The 20578-nt window shown below is 34.3% G+C and overlaps 1 protein-coding gene across 5 annotated transcripts in view; it reads left to right on the top strand.

Annotated features, from left to right (window-relative positions):
• Positions 1 to 20578, top strand: part of duox-a (dual oxidase-A) — a 25372-nt gene that overhangs the window by 906 nt on the left and 3888 nt on the right. Inside the window, exons 1-27 of one of the 5 annotated variants that reach the window (XM_018815340.2) lie at positions 1707 to 1881; positions 2640 to 2717; positions 4007 to 4168; positions 4710 to 4900; positions 5818 to 6091; positions 6423 to 6589; positions 7140 to 7236; positions 7559 to 7670; positions 8157 to 8280; positions 8739 to 8894; positions 9411 to 9524; positions 10316 to 10494; positions 10954 to 11078; positions 11671 to 11817; positions 12320 to 12480; positions 12974 to 13138; positions 13514 to 13705; positions 14050 to 14269; positions 14487 to 14580; positions 14744 to 14919; positions 15679 to 15714; positions 16875 to 16959; positions 17480 to 17679; positions 18027 to 18257; positions 18595 to 18778; positions 18980 to 19103; positions 19664 to 19843. In XM_018815340.2, coding sequence (XP_018670885.1) covers positions 1821 to 1881; positions 2640 to 2717; positions 4007 to 4168; positions 4710 to 4900; positions 5818 to 6091; positions 6423 to 6589; positions 7140 to 7236; positions 7559 to 7670; positions 8157 to 8280; positions 8739 to 8894; positions 9411 to 9524; positions 10316 to 10494; positions 10954 to 11078; positions 11671 to 11817; positions 12320 to 12480; positions 12974 to 13138; positions 13514 to 13705; positions 14050 to 14269; positions 14487 to 14580; positions 14744 to 14919; positions 15679 to 15714; positions 16875 to 16959; positions 17480 to 17679; positions 18027 to 18257; positions 18595 to 18778; positions 18980 to 19103; positions 19664 to 19843 — 4035 coding nt within the window. In that variant the 5' untranslated portion in view covers positions 1707 to 1820. Of the gene's footprint in view, positions 1 to 1706; positions 1882 to 2639; positions 2718 to 4006; positions 4169 to 4709; positions 4901 to 5817; positions 6092 to 6422; positions 6590 to 7139; positions 7237 to 7558; positions 7671 to 8156; positions 8281 to 8738; positions 8895 to 9410; positions 9525 to 10315; positions 10495 to 10953; positions 11079 to 11670; positions 11818 to 12319; positions 12481 to 12973; positions 13139 to 13513; positions 13706 to 14049; positions 14270 to 14486; positions 14581 to 14743; positions 14920 to 15678; positions 15715 to 16871; positions 16960 to 17479; positions 17680 to 18026; positions 18258 to 18594; positions 18779 to 18979; positions 19104 to 19663; positions 19844 to 20578 lie in introns of those variants that run through there. The other 4 variants (XM_026838191.1, XM_026838192.1, XM_018815343.2 and 1 more) reach the window with 4 other exon arrangements.

Below are 20578 nucleotides of genomic sequence, written 5' to 3'. Positions count from 1 at the left end.
GTAATCAATTAGAATACTGCGCACCTGTTAAAATGAACTTTCTCTTTGCAATTGGCAAAAGTCAATGATTATGTGTTTGATTGAGTGTTAATGTACAGTGTATGATGGGAAACGCTGTTGTTTGGGTTTAATTTAGTGTTAGAATTTAAATTTATGCAGTTAAGAAAATCAGACAACAGCAGGTGTGTTATAGGTGGTTCATCTTGCGTAAATATAGCACTAATAACCTTAAGTTTGTAGTAGGGTGGGAGATAATTGGACACCTTTTTGCACATAATATTCAAATATCCTGATCGTGTTTTATAGAATTAACAACAGTCTATGGGAGTCGTGAGGATACGGTTTTAAAATCCTTTAAATGTTCTTTGTTTACTATCAAATTGTACGGGGAAATAGATTGAAAAGGTGTCCCATCTTCTTCCACCCTATTATAATATATTTGTACTGTCTAGATGTGCCGAGCTATTCGCCGGTGTAGCAATCTAACGTCGTGTTCTTATTACGCCATGTACATGAATGAATATACTGTGCGGTTTCCTGATCCTGTTTTGAACAATTAACAATGCCGCATTAGAGTCGCCTAGTTGCATATATACTTGTGTAAATATTCTTTGTTTATTACTAAATAGGACGAGGAAAGAAAATGAAAAATGTCAAGTTATTCCCCCTAATACTATATACAAATTTATATTTTCAAATATTCACAAAAAAATATTTTGATGGATATTTAGAAAAACAAGTTGTTTACAAGAAGTTTACAAGTATAAGTGTATGTTAAAGGGAAAAACGAGTGCATTTGTATTGTCAACACGCAGACGCCCAATCGGTCTATTATTTGCTACCAAGTTTTCAAAGAAAGTTATTTACGTCGATGGTTCAAGTTATGGTTGTTCTGTTTAACTTTATCAAGCTATAATTTAGGCTGAAATCGAAACATTATTTGTGTTGTGTATTACATTAACCGTATTATAGAAGGTCTGGGCCAGATATAGAACGCGTTTTATTTTTCTCGTTCTGTTTAATAGTAAGCAAAGATTCTTTACAGTTCTATCACAAAACATATACCCGTAGTCCCACGGGTGTAAAACAGCGTTCCTAACTGTTAAAAACAAGATTAAAAATTACGGTATACAGTAAGGTGGGGTAAGATGGGACACCTTTAATACATAATATCCAAATAGCCTGATCGTGTTTTAAACAATTAACAACGGTCTGTGGAAGTCGTGAGGATACAGTTTTATAATTCATTGAATGTTCTTTGTTTACCACCAAATAGGACGAGAAAATAGAATGAATAGGTGTCCCATCTTCCCCTGTCCTACTATATTTTATTTTTTAACAGTATTCATAGGGTACATAACGTATATATGTGGACATCCACGTATAATAGAATGGGGGAAGATGGGACACCTTTATGATTCTATTTTCTCGTCAAATTTGTTAGTAAACAAAGTAAATTCAAATAATTATAAAATTGTATCCTCACAACTTCCATGGACCCTCATTAATTGATTAAAATACGATTAGAATAGTTTAATATTATGTGCTACAAGTGTCCCATCTTACCCCAAACTATAAATATATCAATATTTGCATTTTTCAATTTTTTAATTTCTAATCGAGCTTAGATTAATTTTTTGTTAAAATAAAAATATTTTGTTTACCATATACGCAATCTCTCTATTTCAATAAAAAAGAAATATTTGAATACCGTAAGAGTAACATTCTATTTTGTACAGAACACATATATACTGGAACATATTGTAGGATCTCTTTATAAATAAAGGTGCTGTTTTGTTACTTTTGGCAACTCTGTCGAAATGGTCACAAGATGGCTTTACGTTGCTGTTTCATTGCTTGCTATGCTATGTGTTATTCACGGTAAGAATACCTAAGTTGATGTTTCGTTGTGTGATTCAGTTTGTGGTGTTAATATAGTACTGTGGGGTAAGATGGGATAGCGTTAGCACCTAATCCCGTATTTCCCGTTTGTGTTTTGAACAATAAACAACGCTCTTTTGTAGTCGTGACGTTGAGATTGTTTAATTACGTAAACTTTCTTTGGTTGCTTCTAAAGAAACGAGAAGCGAGACTGGAAACAAAGAAAAAGTTGTCTGATCCTACCGGTTACTGTAAAATTAATGAGTTTACTGATCCAATTGTGGCATATAGTGGTTAGTGCACCTGCCACATGGCTGTAAACCTTAGGTACCGGGTTCAAATCTCGGCGCCGTCAACATTGCGGCTATTATCCTTAGGCTAAATACGTGCCGGTGTGGTCATCAACCGATTGGTTCATATTTACTGGGATTAAACCGTTTTGCAATAGCTGTACCTATATTGGTACGAATTTGGCCAATACGTGTTATATCAAATACTGTCGCATGTGCGAATAAGCAGCAGATGCTAAAAACAGTAGAGTGGGGTAAGATGGGATATGTCTTCATTCTTTTTTTAAAAACCCTGTTTAGTAAACAATAATAATTGACATAAATATATAGCGGACCCCCCCCGGCTCTAAAAGAGCGTTGTTAACGGATCAAAACACGATTAGAAAACACGGAACTTAGGTGATAACAGTATCCCATCTTAGCCCAGAACTCTCTATAATAACAGTAACTATGATTCTCTTGTTTTAGGACAAGAAGTTGAGAAGGAATACCCCCCGTATGATGGTTGGTACAACAACAGGGCTCATCCAGAATGGGGTACAGTTGGTAAGTACATATAGATTTACACCCATAACTTGTATACCAGCTTTAAATTACACCGGTGCGCCTATAGTAGGCTTTATGCTGGTTTTACTTGCCGCACCCTTAAAGTTTTTCGACTTTTTGCTCCGCAATTATTTTTAAAATCCGAAGTTTTACTGTTTCACACAAAACGACAGTCGTTATAACATGCGTGTTCTCTTTCACACACCTCATGCCCGCTTACGAGTTACCGCGTATATGTAATTTTGTGGGTGTCTTTTATCAAGACTGTAATCCCTACCTAATAACTAAAACATAGAAATTTTTAGTTATTTACTCCCAAACTTATTAAAATAAATACACGTTTCTGCGTGTCCTACATTTTCGAACCTTTGAGACCCAAAACCGCATGTGAGATTTTCTTGTTTTTTAGCATATAGGTAACGGGAACTGGCCTCGTTGATAAGCATGAGTAGTTTCGAAAAATTCGTCAAAATCTTGCTAAACTTTTCCACAATTGCTTTCGTAAAGGTTCCTAAAATTTTCCACAAATGTTTGGGGGATATTACCCTTTGTTTGTTGTCACGAGTTGTTTTGTTTTTTGGCTTGAACTCTCACGGCCTAATTTAAATAGCTTGCCCACAAGTTCCGTCTAAGAACAGTAGCAAATGTAACTGAATAGGAGAACATAAATACAGCAAGGTATTGTGTTGATGTGTTTGTTGGGTAGTAGTCATAAGTTACGCGCTTTATTACAGGTAATATATAAATACATTTCTTAGAGTGGGAAAGTTTTAATTGTTATACAAACTGGCACGTCTTTCGTCTGTGAATATACGATTCATATTTATAGGTTCTTTGTAAGTTAATTTGAATATACATTTTAGTTTTTCGTGTTTGTTTTGGCGTTTATAGATGTTTCACATTCGGGTATTTTGGTCAAGGCAAAGACTTTTTTTTTAAGCGCTCGCACTGTAATCCAGGGAGACTGGCTTCGAGGCTTGATCCTGCTACCATTGTTGCGTCTCTGTATGTGTACTGGGCGACATAATCGTTTTCTAATATATAGAGTGTAGAGTGGGTTTTCAAATACTAATCGGTTTTCAAATTATCAGCCATGAATAAAAACAAACAAACTCCTAAGACACGATGTGTGTGAAACACCCGTGTTATAACGACTGTCGTTACCCCTCGACGTCTACTGGACCTATATGCAAGCTGTTTGGTCAACATCTAGAACAGTTTATTGACATATACTTCGGAACACGATATACTTTCAAAGTAGATCAAAATCAACTTTAATTTCCCCCTAGATGGGCCGTTAACGAGGCGCTTACCGTCCCATTACGCTGATGGCACATATGCGCCGTCTGGCGGCGAGCGTCCGAACCCAAGAACGATCAGCGAAAACACGATGGCCGGTTTGACTGGACAAGGATCTTCAACAAAACGAACTGCTTTGCTTGTGTTTTTCGGTTAGTAAGATATATATAGTAGGATGGGGGAAGTTGGGACACATTTTACCTCTATTTTCTCGTCCAATGTGGTAGTAAACAAGGAACTTTCAAATAATTATAAAACTATATGCTGAAGACTCCCATTGACTGTTGTTAATTGTTTAAAACATGATCGGAATATTACGATATAATGCGTCAAAAGTGTCCCATCTTCCCCCATCCTACTATATGTGAAAATTTTTTCAACATGCCTCTTGTCCTACTTTACCCCATCCTACAATGTGATAATTTTTTTAAAATTTCATTTTTAATTAAATGCGTATTAATAATGTCCGTACAAACTTAAAATGTTTGTGTTTTCTTATCCAAAAAACATGTTACAGTATTGTGGGGTAAGCTGGGACACGCTGTTATTCTCTTTTCCCGTTTTATAGTAAACAATGAATGTTTCAACTATAGCCCGGCGACTCTAAAAGAGCCTATTTTACCCCACCCTACTATATGCTCCGTTTTTTCGTAACGAAATAAACGCTAAATAAATCACCGCATTTCAATATAGGCCAACAAGTAGTGGAAGAAATATTGGACGCCCAGCGGCCTGGTTGCCCGCCAGAGTATTTTAACATCAAAATACCGAAAGGCGATCCACTTTACGATAAAACTGGCCAAGGAAATATTGAACTCCCCTTTCTAAGGTCAAGATATGATATGTCCATAACAGGGTATTCCCCAAACAACCCAAGACAGCAAGTAAGCATAGGGTTGTATGGTAACCTATACGCCGATTGCTAATACTATTCGTTTCGTCTTTTGAGTGCAAGTGAAGAATCCTTCCCCTACGTTTTCTGATAACCATTAAACGTAACTACTAACACTTAACCACAAACCCCTGCCCTCTAACTACCAACACTTTTCATACCAGCCCAATCTGTAACGTAGCGGAGAATTTGTAGTACCAAAATATTTTAAACAAAAAGACAGCGACAAAACAATAGTTGTCAAAACACGCTTACAGTTAAAATATTTCCATTTCGTTTACAAGAGCATACTGTTTACACAGAATTAAATATTGCATACGATTTCGCCGAACATATACATTTGTTACGTCATAAAACTTGTAGTTTTGTACTAAAACGCTGCATGTGTGATTGAGAAAACATACGTGTAGATTATTGGGAGGTATATAGGGATGCACATTACAGAATTTCGAATCCGTGAGATTCGAATCCTTTTGTATTCGAATCTAATTACGGGATTCGGTATTCTGTTTAATGACGTCATTACACGTCAACGTTTCGCAACGTCTTTTCATAGCCTGCAATACGTTTCATGACGCAAAAACTACCCGATAGTACAATTTTTGATCATTTTACAACTCATGACCCAACACAACAAGGCTGCTATGAAAGGGTCAATAAACTGACTTTTGGGGGTAACATTTTTTTTTCCTATAAATATAAAAAGATTCGAAATTCTAGATTCGGAATTCTAGATTCGAATTAAAGTATTCTAGGATATCCTAGAATACCTAATTATTCTGTAATGTGCATCCCTAGAGGTATATATAATAACTGTAATGATTAACAATTTATTAGTATATATTATTATATATATAGTGATAAGTCATTTAAATAATATCTTAAAATATCCTTTACTTTTTTTCCCAGTTAAATGAAATCACCCCATTCATTGATGGTGGTCTCACATATGGGATAAACAAAGCTTGGGCAGATGCTTTGAGGTTGTTGAAATCATCATGCCCAGAAAGAACGACGGATAATAATATTCTGGCCAGCCAATCAAAACCAACAGACTGCAGGGGGGAACTTGCTTCTTATAAGAATGAGGGGAAATTCCCAATTGAAAATTCCCTGGGACTTCCCCTGGCCAATCCCCCACCACCGAGAGACCATGTGTTGAAGAGTGCCACTCGATTTTTCAGTGAGTTGATCTTTTTGTTGTTTTTTTTCTATAATGTACGGTAACCAGTTTTATTTAAAATTTAACAACTGAATGCGACTTTACAATTCAAAGAAAAAGTTTCCAACAGTTTAAATTTTGATGAATACTGTTTAGGGTAAACTGCTGATGATACAAAAAATATGTAAAAGTACCTTCAGAATACTTATTGTATAGGCCTATATTGTATATATTATTATATTTTTGATGCAGTGGTACATTGGTTAGCCAACCTGTCTCTAACCAAGGGAATACAGAATACAGAAGGCTTGTCACTGCTTTCTGTTTGTAATATTAAATACTTCATTTAAAGGGCTCGGAAACCCACGGGGAAATGAAAACCCGTTCCTGCTGACATTCGGGGTTCTTTGGTTCCGACATCATAACTGGTTAGCAAGATATATAAGGGACAAACATTCAACTTGGTCGGATGAAAAAGTTTACAACGAAGCTAGGATACTTAACATAGCTATACACCAGGTATATATTCCATTAATTATTATTATTTTTCACTGTTGTATTATGTGATTATACATCAGTTGTGGTTTTATCATAGGCACGAAGCCACCTATTTTTTTGGAAAATCAGTTTTATATAAATATGATAAAAATATTTTTAAATAGTGAATTTGTATAATTTATCTTATATTCCTACAGCGTAGAAAGTTCATGACTTATATCTTAATAGCTGTACACTAGGTATGGTTTCATTATAGGCAACTATTTTTTGGAAAATCAGTGTGCAATTTAGGCGATATGTGTGACTACCCATTTGTTATTGGTTTTGTTGTTTTTCGTATAATAACATTTATTCTCTGACAATTAAAAGAAAAATTATAAAACTTATTTTTAAAGCATTAAAAAAAATTATTAAATTTAGTTTTAAAACATATGCAAATAAAATTGTTTAATTCGTATTTTTATTCACCGCTGTAATATGTAATATGACATTTACCCAGAGAATACCAGGTTCAAGTCTCGGTGCCGCCATAAATGTGAATAAATAGTAAAATTCAGTTTTTGTTTTCCAGAAAATCATATTTTATGATTGGTTGCCACTTTTTCTTGGTGAATGTACGGAAATACTAAAAAGAAACGGAACTTGTGAAGGCTTGCCCACTTATACAGGTATGTGGTGTGTATTGTCAAATGTATGGGTGAACAACTTATTTTTTTCTCACGTGGCCCGAAATGACAGCCGTTATGACACCGGTTTTCTGTTTCATACACCTCGTGCCTGTGTACGAGTTACCACATATAATACACATTTTTTGTGGGTGATTATTACTGGGAGGAATTTTTCATTGTTTCAATATACTGGGTTAGAGTAATTGCTGTTAAGTGTCTTGTCCAGTGAACCCACAACCTTGTCATAGTCATATACTCAACTCATTGTTACTCTGTTACAAATCTATTACTTTGATTTATACCTTTGTACAATTCCTTGCAGGTTACAAATCAGCCATCCACCCTGGTATAACCCATGTATTCCAATCTGCTGCCATGCGTATCGGGCACACCTTGGTTCCTCCTGGTGTTTACAGACGAACTAATTACAACACGTAAGTTTATTTAATAAAACACATTTATGGTAGGGCAACGACAGTCGTTATAACACGGTTGTCCTGCCACCGCATGCCTGCTTACCACCTATGTAACTTTGTAGGTGCTTACATAGCACAGTTGTTCTGTGTTATACACTTTGTGCTTAGAAGTTAAACACATTAAACTACCCCATTTGTCCTTGCATGGCAGGGCAACAACAGTTTAAAACAAGGTGTTGTTAACGAATATTACTTCAACCCAGTGGTCACTAATAACGGTGTTTATGCACGGTGTTGTTTTATACACCTTGTGCTCACTTCTGGGTTACTGTGTATGACGTATGTAACCTTGTGGGTGATTGTTTGACAATTTGAACAGCCCGCAAGGGACCACTCAGTTGAAATGATTGCTGTTAAGTGTCTTGCCTTACATGCAGCCAACATAAATTACAGTTCCTAACTTCCTACTGGCATTACTTGTTTAAAAATGTAAATATATTTCAGCACAACCAAGCAATGTACTTTCCTCAACACAACTTTGAAAACCGCTGGTGACCGTCATGCTTTTCAAGCGCTCCATGTAAATAAACCTGGATTGCGAACATGCAACACTTACTGGAATTCACTCGTAAGATATTTCATTGTTTAATATTTGTGCAGCACTTTTGATATTTTTCAAAATAAACCTTAATAATTATTTTTTTAAGAAGATATAGAACATAATATACTTTAATACATACTGGAATTCACTCATAAGATATTTTTACTAGGAATCTAAGAATTTGAACAACTTATTTTTACCACTTAATAAACTGCAGCAAAAAATCTACAACTTTTTTAAAGTTGCTTAAGTTTTTTGTAGGAAGCTGTAATGGACAGGAACAACTGTCAACAGGAAAAAGAGCCGTATAAAATGACTATTACTGACCCCTACGTATAAACTGTACGTTAGGACATATTTTTTATTAGGACATTTCTTAACTTTATTCTAAAAAATTCTTAGCACTATTCCTATTAGGAAATTTCTCAATGAATTAAAATAAAAAACAGCAAACATTTTTATAAACTGTAGCAAATTTTCACCAGGAAGCAGTTGTGGAGTCTGACATTGACCAGTTACTTATGGGCATGTCGAGCCAAGTGGCTGAGAAAGAAGACAACATCATTACTCCGGATCTTAGAGGATCTGTGTTCGGACCACTGGATTTTTCAAGAAGGGATCTCATGGCACTTAATATCCAGGTGTGGTTTTTAACTTTTTTTGATGTTATAGGTATATGAGTAAAGTATAAAACATAGTTTTATTTAAAACAAAAAATCAGATTCTTTATATTTCTATTTTACTAATGAGTAAAGGATAGAAACTTGGATTTTTTAGACAAATTGCAATTTTAACTGATTTAATTTAATTAGGATACTAGAAAAGATTTTTTAGTTTCCTTTTTAGGCCACTTCAGAGATAACTTTGTTTAATTTAGTGAAAACAAGTTTAGTTGTTAAAGGACACGTTTAATCATATTTATCCTATCATGAAGTGACACCTTTGTGGACATTATTTTGTGCATTCTGCACTGAAAAATGCCGAGCTTAAATATAAACAAAAAAATTTTTATAAATTGTAAACAAGCTTAAAAATAATTTGTGAGACTATTTTAACGTTTGTCAATTTAGACCTAGATCGATCAGACCTGAACTATTGTTTTTAATTTTTTAAATTTTATTTTAAATTATTATTTTTTCATATACTTAATTTTCTAGAGAGGCCGAGATCATGGCCTTCCAGATTACAACACAGCAAGGGCAAGTTTTGGGCTCAAGAAACGAACAACATTTGAAGAAATAAATCCAGATCTTTTCGCAGCTACTCCTGGTGTAAGTGGAAACTTTACATTGTGAAATAATATTACATAATTTTGCTACTTAGTTATATTCATCTTTAGCACATAATATCCAAACATCCTGATTGCGTTTTAAGCAACTAACAATGGTCTATAGGAGTCACTTGCCCGAGAGGATACAGTTTTATAATTTTTATAAAGTTCTTTGTTTACTATTGAATGGGACGAGAAAATATATTAAAAAGGTATCCCATCTTTCCCACCATAATATAATTTTTAATAATGTCTTCAAAAACTGTAGCGAAGATCATGTTATTTAAAAATCCAAAAGAGGGAAATCAACAGCAAAACACAGTTACATATGACTTAGTTTCTTAGTTGTCATTTATAATGAAGTACAAACTATGTTTAAGATAAACTAATTGTAACTGCTAACCTTTTAACGCTGATCAAAATATAGTTCAACCAGTAACAGGAAATATTGCAATCGCTCACAAAAATATTATTCACAGGTCATTTATTTCAATCAAAGGTTATAGATGAATAACCTATCAGTAATATAGCGTCACATATCCTTTGGTATTGGAATAACAAAGTAACATACATGGTAACTTGTAAACTGGCACGAGGTATATGAAACAGAACACCCGTGTTATAACAACGGTTGTTTTTTTACCACAATGTAAGGATAAATAAGTTGCATTCATCTATTGAATTAAACATCAACTTATATGAAACAGAACACCCGTGTTTTAATGACTGTTGTTTTTGGCAACGCGTAGATTAAGTTAAATTCATTGAATTAACATCAACTTATCTTCACAGCTCCTTGGTAACTTGACTGCCACCCATGATGACGACATCAGCAAACTAGATGTTTGGACGGGTGGTCTGCTGGAAACTTTATCCACTGGACCTGGAGAATTGTTCAGACATATAATACGGGATCAGTTTATTCGGATTAGGGACGGGGACCGGTTTTGGTACGAGAACTCACAGAATGGGTGAGTGGTTAAGTCCAGTGGCTGTACACAGTATCCGGCATGCGAATTCGCTTACGAAGTCGTATGCAAACCCATTACCGAGTTCCGCATGTGGCAGCGAAATCCGGACAAAACAGACAAAACAGACGAATTCAGGATACTGTGTACAGCCACCTTTATGGGTGTTTAAAAAATTGTTTGTCACTTTTATGTCTGTTTAAAATAATTACTTGTGTCATGGTCCATTGGTAAGCCCGCTTGTCCATGACCTTGGGGTTGCAGGTTCAAGGCACGTCGCTGCACCCATTGTGGGCATGTGTTCAAAAAAACAACAAAAACAATACCCATAAAAACAACCCATAGCGTAACATACCTGGTAACTTATAAGCAAGTATAAGGTGTATGAAACAAAATATCCACTTAGTAATGAATGTCATTTACCAATCACACAAGGATAAACAAGTTACTTCTTTTATAAAGGTTGTTAACAGCTGAAGATCTTGCTTTTGTTCAAGCCACCACCATACGCGATGTTATACTAAGAACTAATCCCACCATGAACGCAACATACGATATACAGAACAACCCATTTCAAGCTGCTGAAAGTAAGGGTTACGCAATGTTTGCTTCTGTTTTAATATAGCAATTGCTCAAACTCAGTGTTCACTGATGGGTTGTCTAAATTGTCAGTCATAAAACAATCACCAACAAAGTAACATTGGTGGTAACTTATAACCGGGCATGAGTTGTATGAAACAAAAAAATCCGTTCTTCATGCTGCTCAATGTTGGTGTAAGTGTTCCTGGGTGGATACATAAGAAACCTTTCACTTACAAAGTTACATGGGGTGGCAACTGTATGAATTAAAACACTAATGGTATAACGACTATCGTTGCCCCTGCGGGCCCCTACAAGATTAAAAACTATCGTCCAAGACATTTAATGTAAATATCCATAGTGTGTTTTAATGACTGTTGTTTTTCTGTTAATTCCCTTATTTTCGTTCTTTAAATAATATGATCTTCGCTATCGTTTTCGAAGAGATAAATCCAAATTATGGTTTGTGTTTTTCTAATGTTTTAGTAGCATTCTGGATGTTGGGATAAGGGGCCAACCCTGGGCTATAGGAAACATGATGTTCCATGCTGCGAGTTCTCACCCATGTAGAATAAAATACCTCAATGTTTTAAATTCCAGATGATTCTTCATTGTACTGCCCCCAACCCCGACAACTAAGTGAGCTTCATATGGAGGAATGCACCGAACCCGAATCCTTCGATTATTTTACTGGAAGTGAAATCTCATACAGTCTCACTTTTGCTTCATTTGGATTGTTCATTATAGGTATATATACATACAGTTGTATGTTGTGTAATAAAATCTATGTTGTGCATGTCATTGTTTTATATTGTGTAATATATTGTGTAGCATATTTGGGGTGTGTTTGAAATATAACACTCTGTCATAACTACTAAAAATGCCCCGGCATGCAAGGATAAATAAGTTACATTCATTCATCCACTCATTTACATCCATTCGTTTATTCATTCAATTATTCATCCATTTATTTATTTATTTGTTTATTCAATCATTTATTGGCCCCTTAAGGGTTGTCTAACTCTCCATTCCTGCATTTAATCATCCACTAATTCACATTTAGCATCCGTATCTATTCATTTATTCATTGCTTACTTATGGGTGGTCTAACCTGTATTCCCATTCATTCATTCATTATTCACATTTTTTTAATCCATTATTTTTTCATTCACATTTTTTAATTAATTCATCCGTTTACATTCATGCATCTAACGAGACAATACATTCACATCCGCCCCTTACTTTGTAGCCACAATCTTGTTCATGTATTGTCTCGGTTATCGCTCTGAGAAGCGAAAACTCCAAATGAAGAAAGCCATCAATAAGCACAGGAGCACGCAGCAGAGGGAAGGCGACATTTCTGATATCGCAACCGAGGTTCTTGGGACCACACAAAGTCGCGAAGTTCAGGTAAATATAGTTGCCCCAGTGTGTGGAAAACATGCTTTGGTAGAAACTAGAAATACATTTCTGTAAATAGATAAATAGAATAAGTGTAACCTATTTATCCTCCCGTGGTAGGGCAAATACAGTCATTGTTACACAGGTGTTGTGTTTCATACACCTTATGCCAGCTTATAAGTTACCACGTATGTAACTTTTTGGGTGAATTCTTTTTGCAGATGTACAGCTGACAGTTTAGACAACTCATTAGTGACCACTAGATTGTTGGGGCAATTGCTTTTGAGTGTGTTGGTTAAATAGTACAGTGTCCACTTTTGATCTTTCCTACAGATTAAGTTTAAGACATTATCTAAATATATGTTTAAAATATTTGCTGCCACATTGTTTAGCCTGCTTGTCTTTAACCCAAAGGGTTGCGGTTCAAAGCTCATTGCTACTACCATTGTGGGTGAATGTGTTCGTGGGAAAGACCAAATTTTAAACTTTATGTTTCCTACAGATAAAGTTGGGTCCTGGGAAACTTATTCATGTGAAATCTTCATCCGGTCGGCAAAACTACAGATCAATTGATTTGTCGAAAGCAGATGATGTGAGATTCGTGAAAGCGTATAATCACGGGAGAAACACCATGTTTTTGAGGGTGGATAAAGACACTCATGATTTGGTGAGAATATGCATTTTCTTTGCTAAGTGAAAGAATGTAATAAGAAAACGACAGTCGTTATAAGAAGGGTGTTCTTATAGTGTATAAAGACACCTATAATTTGGTAGGAATAAGCATTTTTGCCTCATGAATAAATATTATTAAATGAATAATTATAACTTAACACGTCAATATAAATGATTAAATAAATAAATTGTTGCATGAATGTATGTAACTTATTTATCCTAACGTGACAGGAAATGACAGCCGTTATAACATGGGTGTTCTGTTTAATGAACCTTGTGCTTGCTTAAGAGTTCCCAAAAATGCAGAATATTTTGAAGGATACCACGGGCTTGTTTTTTTAATTTGTCTAAAAACAAGATATTTTTCCAGATTTTGATGTTCAACGACACTGAAGAACGCGACAGTTTCATTGCTCGTTGCAAACACTTCGTTCATTCGCATCAAATCAGTTTATCAGAGCAAGAAGTTTCCCATAATGAACTCATGGATCGAGCGCAAACAAGTGAAATGAGGGACCAACTCCTGCAGAGGTTCTTCAAAGCAGCTTTAATAGCTGTTAGTGTAAGTTGGGACATTTTTATTATGTGGTAGGGTGGGGGAAGATGGGACACCTTTAGCACATAATATCCAAATATCCTGATCATGTTTTAAACAATTAACAACGGTCTATGGAAGTCATGATAATGCGGTTTTATAATTTTTGAAGGTTTTTTTAAACACCAAATGGGACGAGAAAATGGGATAAAAGGGTGCGTTTTCTTTTCCCACCCTACTATATTAATTTTCTATAGTTGGGTATCACAGCTACGCTTTTAACTGATACTTGTTTCCGCGCTTTTTCACTTGTTTAAAACAGATTTACAATGTAAGTTACATTATGTAACAACAATTTTTTCACACTACAGTCGATCAAAGTAGAAGACGGCGACATGAGTGATGTAATAAACAGTCGAGAAGCCCGCAAGTTCATTCACGTCGAATTAAGCAAGAAAGAATTTGCCGATTATCTCAAATTGAAACCAAACAGTTTATTTGTTGACCAGATGTTTAGTTCTGCAGATTCAGATGGCAGCGGAGCAATTTCTTTCCGAGAGTTTTTGGACATTATGGTTTTATTTACGAAAGGTATTTAAATAGCTATGGGTCGATTTATTTTATAGATATTGTTCTTTAAATAACTTTTTTTACTGTTTTCCAGCTTTTCTGCCTATTTTTTTTCCACAATTTTTGTCTTGGACTATTTTTCTGACTTTTATTCAATTTTTAATTTTTTTCCTTTACTCCCAATTTTAAACTATTCCTGCCCTATTTTTTTTTAAGTTCACTTCATTATATTTTTCAGGTTCACCGGAAGAAAAAGCCAAGTTGATGTTCAACATGTATGATCTGGATAAAAGCGGAGAATTGTCAAAAAAAGAGTTCAAAGTCATGCTTAAGTAAATAATGCCGGTTTATACCTGATCACAATGGCAAAAAAATTACCTAAAAAATAAAATTTATAAAAAATTAACCTTCAAAAAAATTAAAATTCATCAAAAAAATTAAACTGTGAAAAAATCAAGTTCACCCCCCCCCAAAACTGATTTCCTGTGTTGCCAGATCCATGATGGACATGGTGAATGCTTCAGTGGATTCAGAACAGGTTGAGGAACTGGTCAACACTATGCTTGCCACACATGGATATGAACACAAGGAATCTTTAACCCTGGAAGATTTCCAAACCGTTATGCAAAAATATTCAACGGAACTGAGCGATGCTTCTCTAACAGTGCCAGGTCAGTTTCATATATTATATAATTGAATTATTTACAAATGTACTTTAATCACTATGTTATTTAATTTTATAACCTGATTCCTACAGTACAACTGAATCTACAAATAAAATGTATATAGTAGAGTGGGGAAAGACGGTCACCTTTAGCACATAATATTAAGATATCTTGATCGTATTTTAAACAATTAACAACGGTCTATGGGAGTCGTCAGGATACGGTTTTAGAAGTTTTTGAATTTTCTTTGTTTACTATCAAATTGGACCAGAAAATTGAATAAAAGGTGTCCCATTTCCTCCCTACCCCACTAATTTGTACAGCAGTTAAAAGTTTTTACAGTTTTTGCCTACGTTATTTCTTTATCTATTTTTGCACAAATGAAAGCTTTTTACATGTTAGGCTCCTTCCTTTATAACCCAAAACTTTCTGGTTTTTATTAAATTAAGTTTATTGATAAAAAATTATGAACCTAAAATTAAAATGTATAATTTGTACTGCAGTTTAAAGTTTTTACAATTTTTGCCTACAGCATTTCTCTATCTATTTTGGCACAAATAAAATACTTTCTTTGGCTTATAACTTATAACCAAATTCTTTCCAGCTTTTATTAAACAATGTTTATTGCTATAGATTTTATGGAAGCAGGTTTTTTAAAATAGGTTTAAGACTCAGGTGCATAAATAACTGCTTTTTACATGTTATACATATTATAGACGCCTATAAACCTAATACTTTCTAGCTAAATATGGTTTATTGCTATAGATTTTATAGAAGCAGGTTTTGCGAATGGGTTGGCAGGTAATTGCTCGTGAAAACACGGTGTTAAAATAATGGATTGTGCTTGTTTGTAATTAAAATTCATCTAATGATTTATAACAGCATGCTTTATACATTTGCTAAAAAGTAAAGTGTCAGCTTTGTAATTACTGTGTGACTTGTGAATACTTTTGGTAAAATTTAATAATATTTATATCCTATAACAGGAATTCCCAAACTGTTTGGTGGTCACTTTACTTAGATGGTCACACTACATATTATAGACTATATATACAATCTTGTGCATATAAAGGTTCATGAAGCTAAATATATAAGTTTTTCAACAATTCACATTGGTCTAAATTCCGAACCAATAAAAATACAAGTAATATCGAAATGTGATTTTTAAACTACACTCATATACTGGGCATCAAGTCTACTTCCAAGCCAAGAATGATATTATTAGTTAGTTGTAGATAACGTTTTCTCATGTTATTTAAAGATTTTGGACTTTTCTCATGTTATTTAAAGATTTGGAGTGTTTTGTTGCATGTTGCTGCTTTAATAATCAACATTCCAGTTGTATGGACCACGAATTTCACCGTGGCATGTGGCAATTTCCACAATTTTGCCACCGAATTTAAATTGAGTTATATTATTGCTTTGGCATATAGCTTTTGTAAAAAGATAGCATTTACTGTAGATTGTGATGTAACAATTTTTTAGCGTAGATAAATTTAGGTAATTAAATATTAATTTGAGTGATTTTGTATTTTATATAAATAATTTGCAGTTTGATATAATTATGGCCTCTTTATAAAACTTTATTACTTTTACGAGAAAAAATTGAAATTTTGACAAAAATGTAAGAGTTTTTAAACCCACAACAACAAAAGTAATGAAATAAATACAAACAAAAACAGTTAAAAAAATGCTGCTGTAATATTTATTAATAACTTGTATTAATTATCTAATATTTTGTGTGTTTTTGATTAATATAACATATGTGACGAAACTATCACTAAAACTAAATAACTTGCATGATTAAATGTTACAAATGTAAAATTTATGGAATCAATTTTATCAAAAACACAATTCGAAAATTTAACTATTTTTATAAAACACAACATTCGAAAGTTTTATTCATTTTTCAACCAAATTTTTTTTGCTTAAATGTTCTCATACAATTTATATTCCAGCAGAAAGGCAGCAAGGAAGTGCCCCAGTGCGCGAATCACGAGCAATAAGAGCAAGAAAAACTGTCCACGCATACACTGATAAGGATAAGTAAGTCCTTTGTTTTCCTGTTGTGTTTATAATGTGTTCATCTATATTATTTTTTAACTGATTGGCTATTAGCGGAACTTTTGTTTTCTTTGTTTTTTTACTATTTTTTGTTGTGTCTATGTGCGCATTGAGTTGCATCTAGCTGACATCCGGATTCTGCAGAGTCTGGAATCTGAATAACTTTAGTTTTTCGGAACGTTGTAAACTGCAGACTAGATTATAGGAAAAAATTCCGTATTTGTGATACATTTGTTACAAATAATTTTGATTTGTTTATTTTATTACACTGTTTAAATTACTTAGAAAACCACATTAAAAATCAAATATATTTGCGGAAACTCTTCTTTTCTAAAAATTTTACGAAAGAAAAAAATTAATTAACACTAAGAATTTAAAACCAACAATTTGACAACTCCTTCTTTAACAATTGGTCTGAAACCTCCAAACTTCAATTTTTTTATTTTGTCTACTTTGAAATAATAAGTTTGTATATCAAGGTCTCCAATTTCTTTGTTTACAGAAAAAATCCAGAGAAAAAGAATCGCACCCCCGAAACATCTCGCATTCAAATCAAAGTTTATGAGAAAGTTTTCAAACCTGGGCGTTTGAACAACTGGTTGAGGGCAATGGAAAATTACGTGGAAAACCACAGACTCCAAATATTCTGGCTGACACTTTACCTGCTTGTGCTGGCTGGAATATTTATAGAGCGAGCTTACTGTTAGTTTTCTATCTTCTGTATAAGTCAGGTCCTACAGTGTGACACGCCATGGGTCCTAGGATTTAGGCCAGGATTGGCTTCATTACCCTTTTCTAGCTTATTTTTTTAGTGTTTTCGCCGTAGGTTAGCGCTTTCAAAACTTGTTTGCTAGTAAACCCTGAAGTTTGTAAAAAAACTTAGTAATAGAACTTGTCACCTGAATCACCCACAAAGTTCTGTAAGTGGTACCTCGATGTGTGTAAAACAAAGCGCCTGTGTTGTAATAAAGATACCATTTTGTTATAAAACAGAAAATGAAACTTCTTTTTCTAGTTTAAAACATTATATATTAAAACTTTTCTTTCAGTTTATTCCGTTGAACGTGAATTTGCTGGGCTTCGTCGCATAGCAGGGTACGGGGTGTCAATAACGCGTGGTGCAGCCTCGGCGATGATGTTCACATATACGTCCCTCCTGGTCACCATGTGCAGAAACACCATCACAGCACTGCGTGAAACTTTCCTTCACCTTTATATACCATTTGACTCAGCCATTACTATGCATAGAATCATTGCTTGGCTTGCCCTGTTTTTCACAGGTAGCTGTTTCTGTTATTATTCATAGTATCTTTATTACAGGTGCTTTAATTCCGGAAAATCATTGAGGTTTTTAGGCCTAATACCATTATACCTATTGTTTTGTAAATAATCATGTTTCGAATGTTTTTTAGTTTTTTTGGGTAAAATATTTTTGTAAAAAGCAGTTCTGTTTGTAAAAAATCATATTTATTAATTTTTTGTGTGAACTATTTATTTAGTTTTTGTTTTCAAATCTTGTAGCCATTCAGTGGCCAACTTTGGCCTACTATGCATTTTTAAAACCTTTCATCAATCATTTTTCACAGTTATTTTAGAAAACATTTTTTTGTTTTACAGGAATGCACATCATCGGGCATTCGCTCAACATCTATGCAATCTCAACGCAAACTCCTGGGGATCTAACTTGTTTGTTCCGAGACTTCTGGAGAACCAGTGATGTCCTGCCGAAATTCCACTACTGGTGTTGGCAAACAATCACTGGCATCACTGGAGTTTTGCTCACTCTCATTGTGATTGTCATGTCAGTTTATTTATTTATCAAATTTTCAAGATATTTTTTTAAAGGTTAAAATAATCAAACCAATTTTTTTTTTAACAGATATTTTTTATCAGTTCAAGTATTTTGGATCAATCATTTTTATGACCTTTCTAGTTTTATCACTTTGTGTACTTTGTATAGAAAACCTTGCTTTGTATTTTAATTAGACTTTCCCTGCTACAGGTACACCTTTGCGTCTGACTATTCACGTAGAAGGGTTTTCCAATGGTTTTGGTGGACGCATAACTTTGGTTATATTTTCCTCTTCTTCTTCATGATTCTACATGGCAGTGGCTTCCTCGTTCAAGTAAGTTCTTTGCGTTTTTTTATTCTTGCCTGGTGGAGCGACAACAGTAGTTTAATATGGGTGTTTCGTTTCATACACCTCAAACCTAGGTTCGTGTTACTATTATATCCTGTTTAAGTAAGAAACGTCTTCAAATTTCCTTGACTCAGCAACATTATATAAACAAATGTAACTTGCTTTGTCCTCACATGGAGAGGCAATTACAATACAGGTGTTTTGTTTCATACACCTCAGACCTAGGTTCATGTTACTTAGTTACTATTATATGTTCTTTGCCCAAGAAATGTTTTTGAATTTTTCTGGATGAGCAACATTATGCAAATGAAATGTAACTTGTATATCCTCATACAGTAGGGCAACCACAGTAGTTAAATACAGGTTTTTGTTTCCTTTACCTCAGACCCAGTTTTAAAATATGTGAGTGTTCTGTTTCATACACCTCATGCATGACTGACAATTTAGAGTCTTAGACAGTCAATGAGAAACCACTTGGTTGAAGCAATTGCCGTTTCCATCAATATTTTGCATTCTTATTTCCAATCAAACCAACTTGTTTCTAGGATCCCTTCTTCTATTACTTCTTCCTTGGCCCAGCCATACTATACACACTTGACAAGCTGTACAGTGTCAGTCGTAGCAAATGTGAAATATCTGTAGTTAACGCGGAACTCCTACCATCCGAAGTAACTCACCTTGAGTTTAAACGACCTGTTAATTTTAACTACAAAGCTGGACAGTGGGTAAGAATACTCTAAAACAGTGGTTAACCTATTTTATGCTGTGGAACTGAGGTAGTAGTTTACTCGGTACCTCGTCGAGATAGCATTCCGGCGCTTTTATTCCTGCTGCCCGCGCCGAGTAATTAACGCTTTTGTTGTGTCGTGTTGTACGCACAGTCACCAGTTAGTTGGTAGTTGGTACTGCAGTATAGTTAGGTTGTACAGCGTTTACTTTAGGTTTATTATGATGTATTATATCGTTATTATATGTTTGTAGATATCCATCGTTTTAGTTTGTTAAACCCAAATATAATAAGTTACTTTATCACAGCAACCTTTTATTCAATATTCAAATCTAATGTCTCATCTTGCATATTTAGTTTTAAATTACTTTAAATTACCAGAATATTATTAAACTTTTATTGCTCTATTGAGATAAAATACAATAAATCATAAATCTAGTACAACTTAAGTATAACAGATCTTAAGTATCAACATCAATATCCAGTTGATTTGCATATTCTGTTACTTTTGCTACCAGGAAATTTTGCATATTATTAACATTTCACACTATCCTGGTCTTTATCCCAATTTAATATTTGACATATGAATGAATGAATGAATGTAACTTGCTTTATCCTCGCGTGGCCGGAAAACGACAGTCGTTATAACACGGGTGTTCTGTTTCATACACCTCGCGTCAGCTTATGAGTTACCCAAATATACTACTTTTGCGGGTGATTATTTTTTTGTAGA

Source organism: Ciona intestinalis, unplaced genomic scaffold (genome assembly GCF_000224145.3).
Source record: "Ciona intestinalis unplaced genomic scaffold, KH HT000065.2, whole genome shotgun sequence".
In the NCBI taxonomy this organism is placed as follows: domain Eukaryota; kingdom Metazoa; phylum Chordata; class Ascidiacea; order Phlebobranchia; family Cionidae; genus Ciona; species Ciona intestinalis.
The sequence above is the reverse complement of the archived record's forward strand: the minus strand, read 5'-3'. Positions and strand labels throughout refer to the sequence as shown.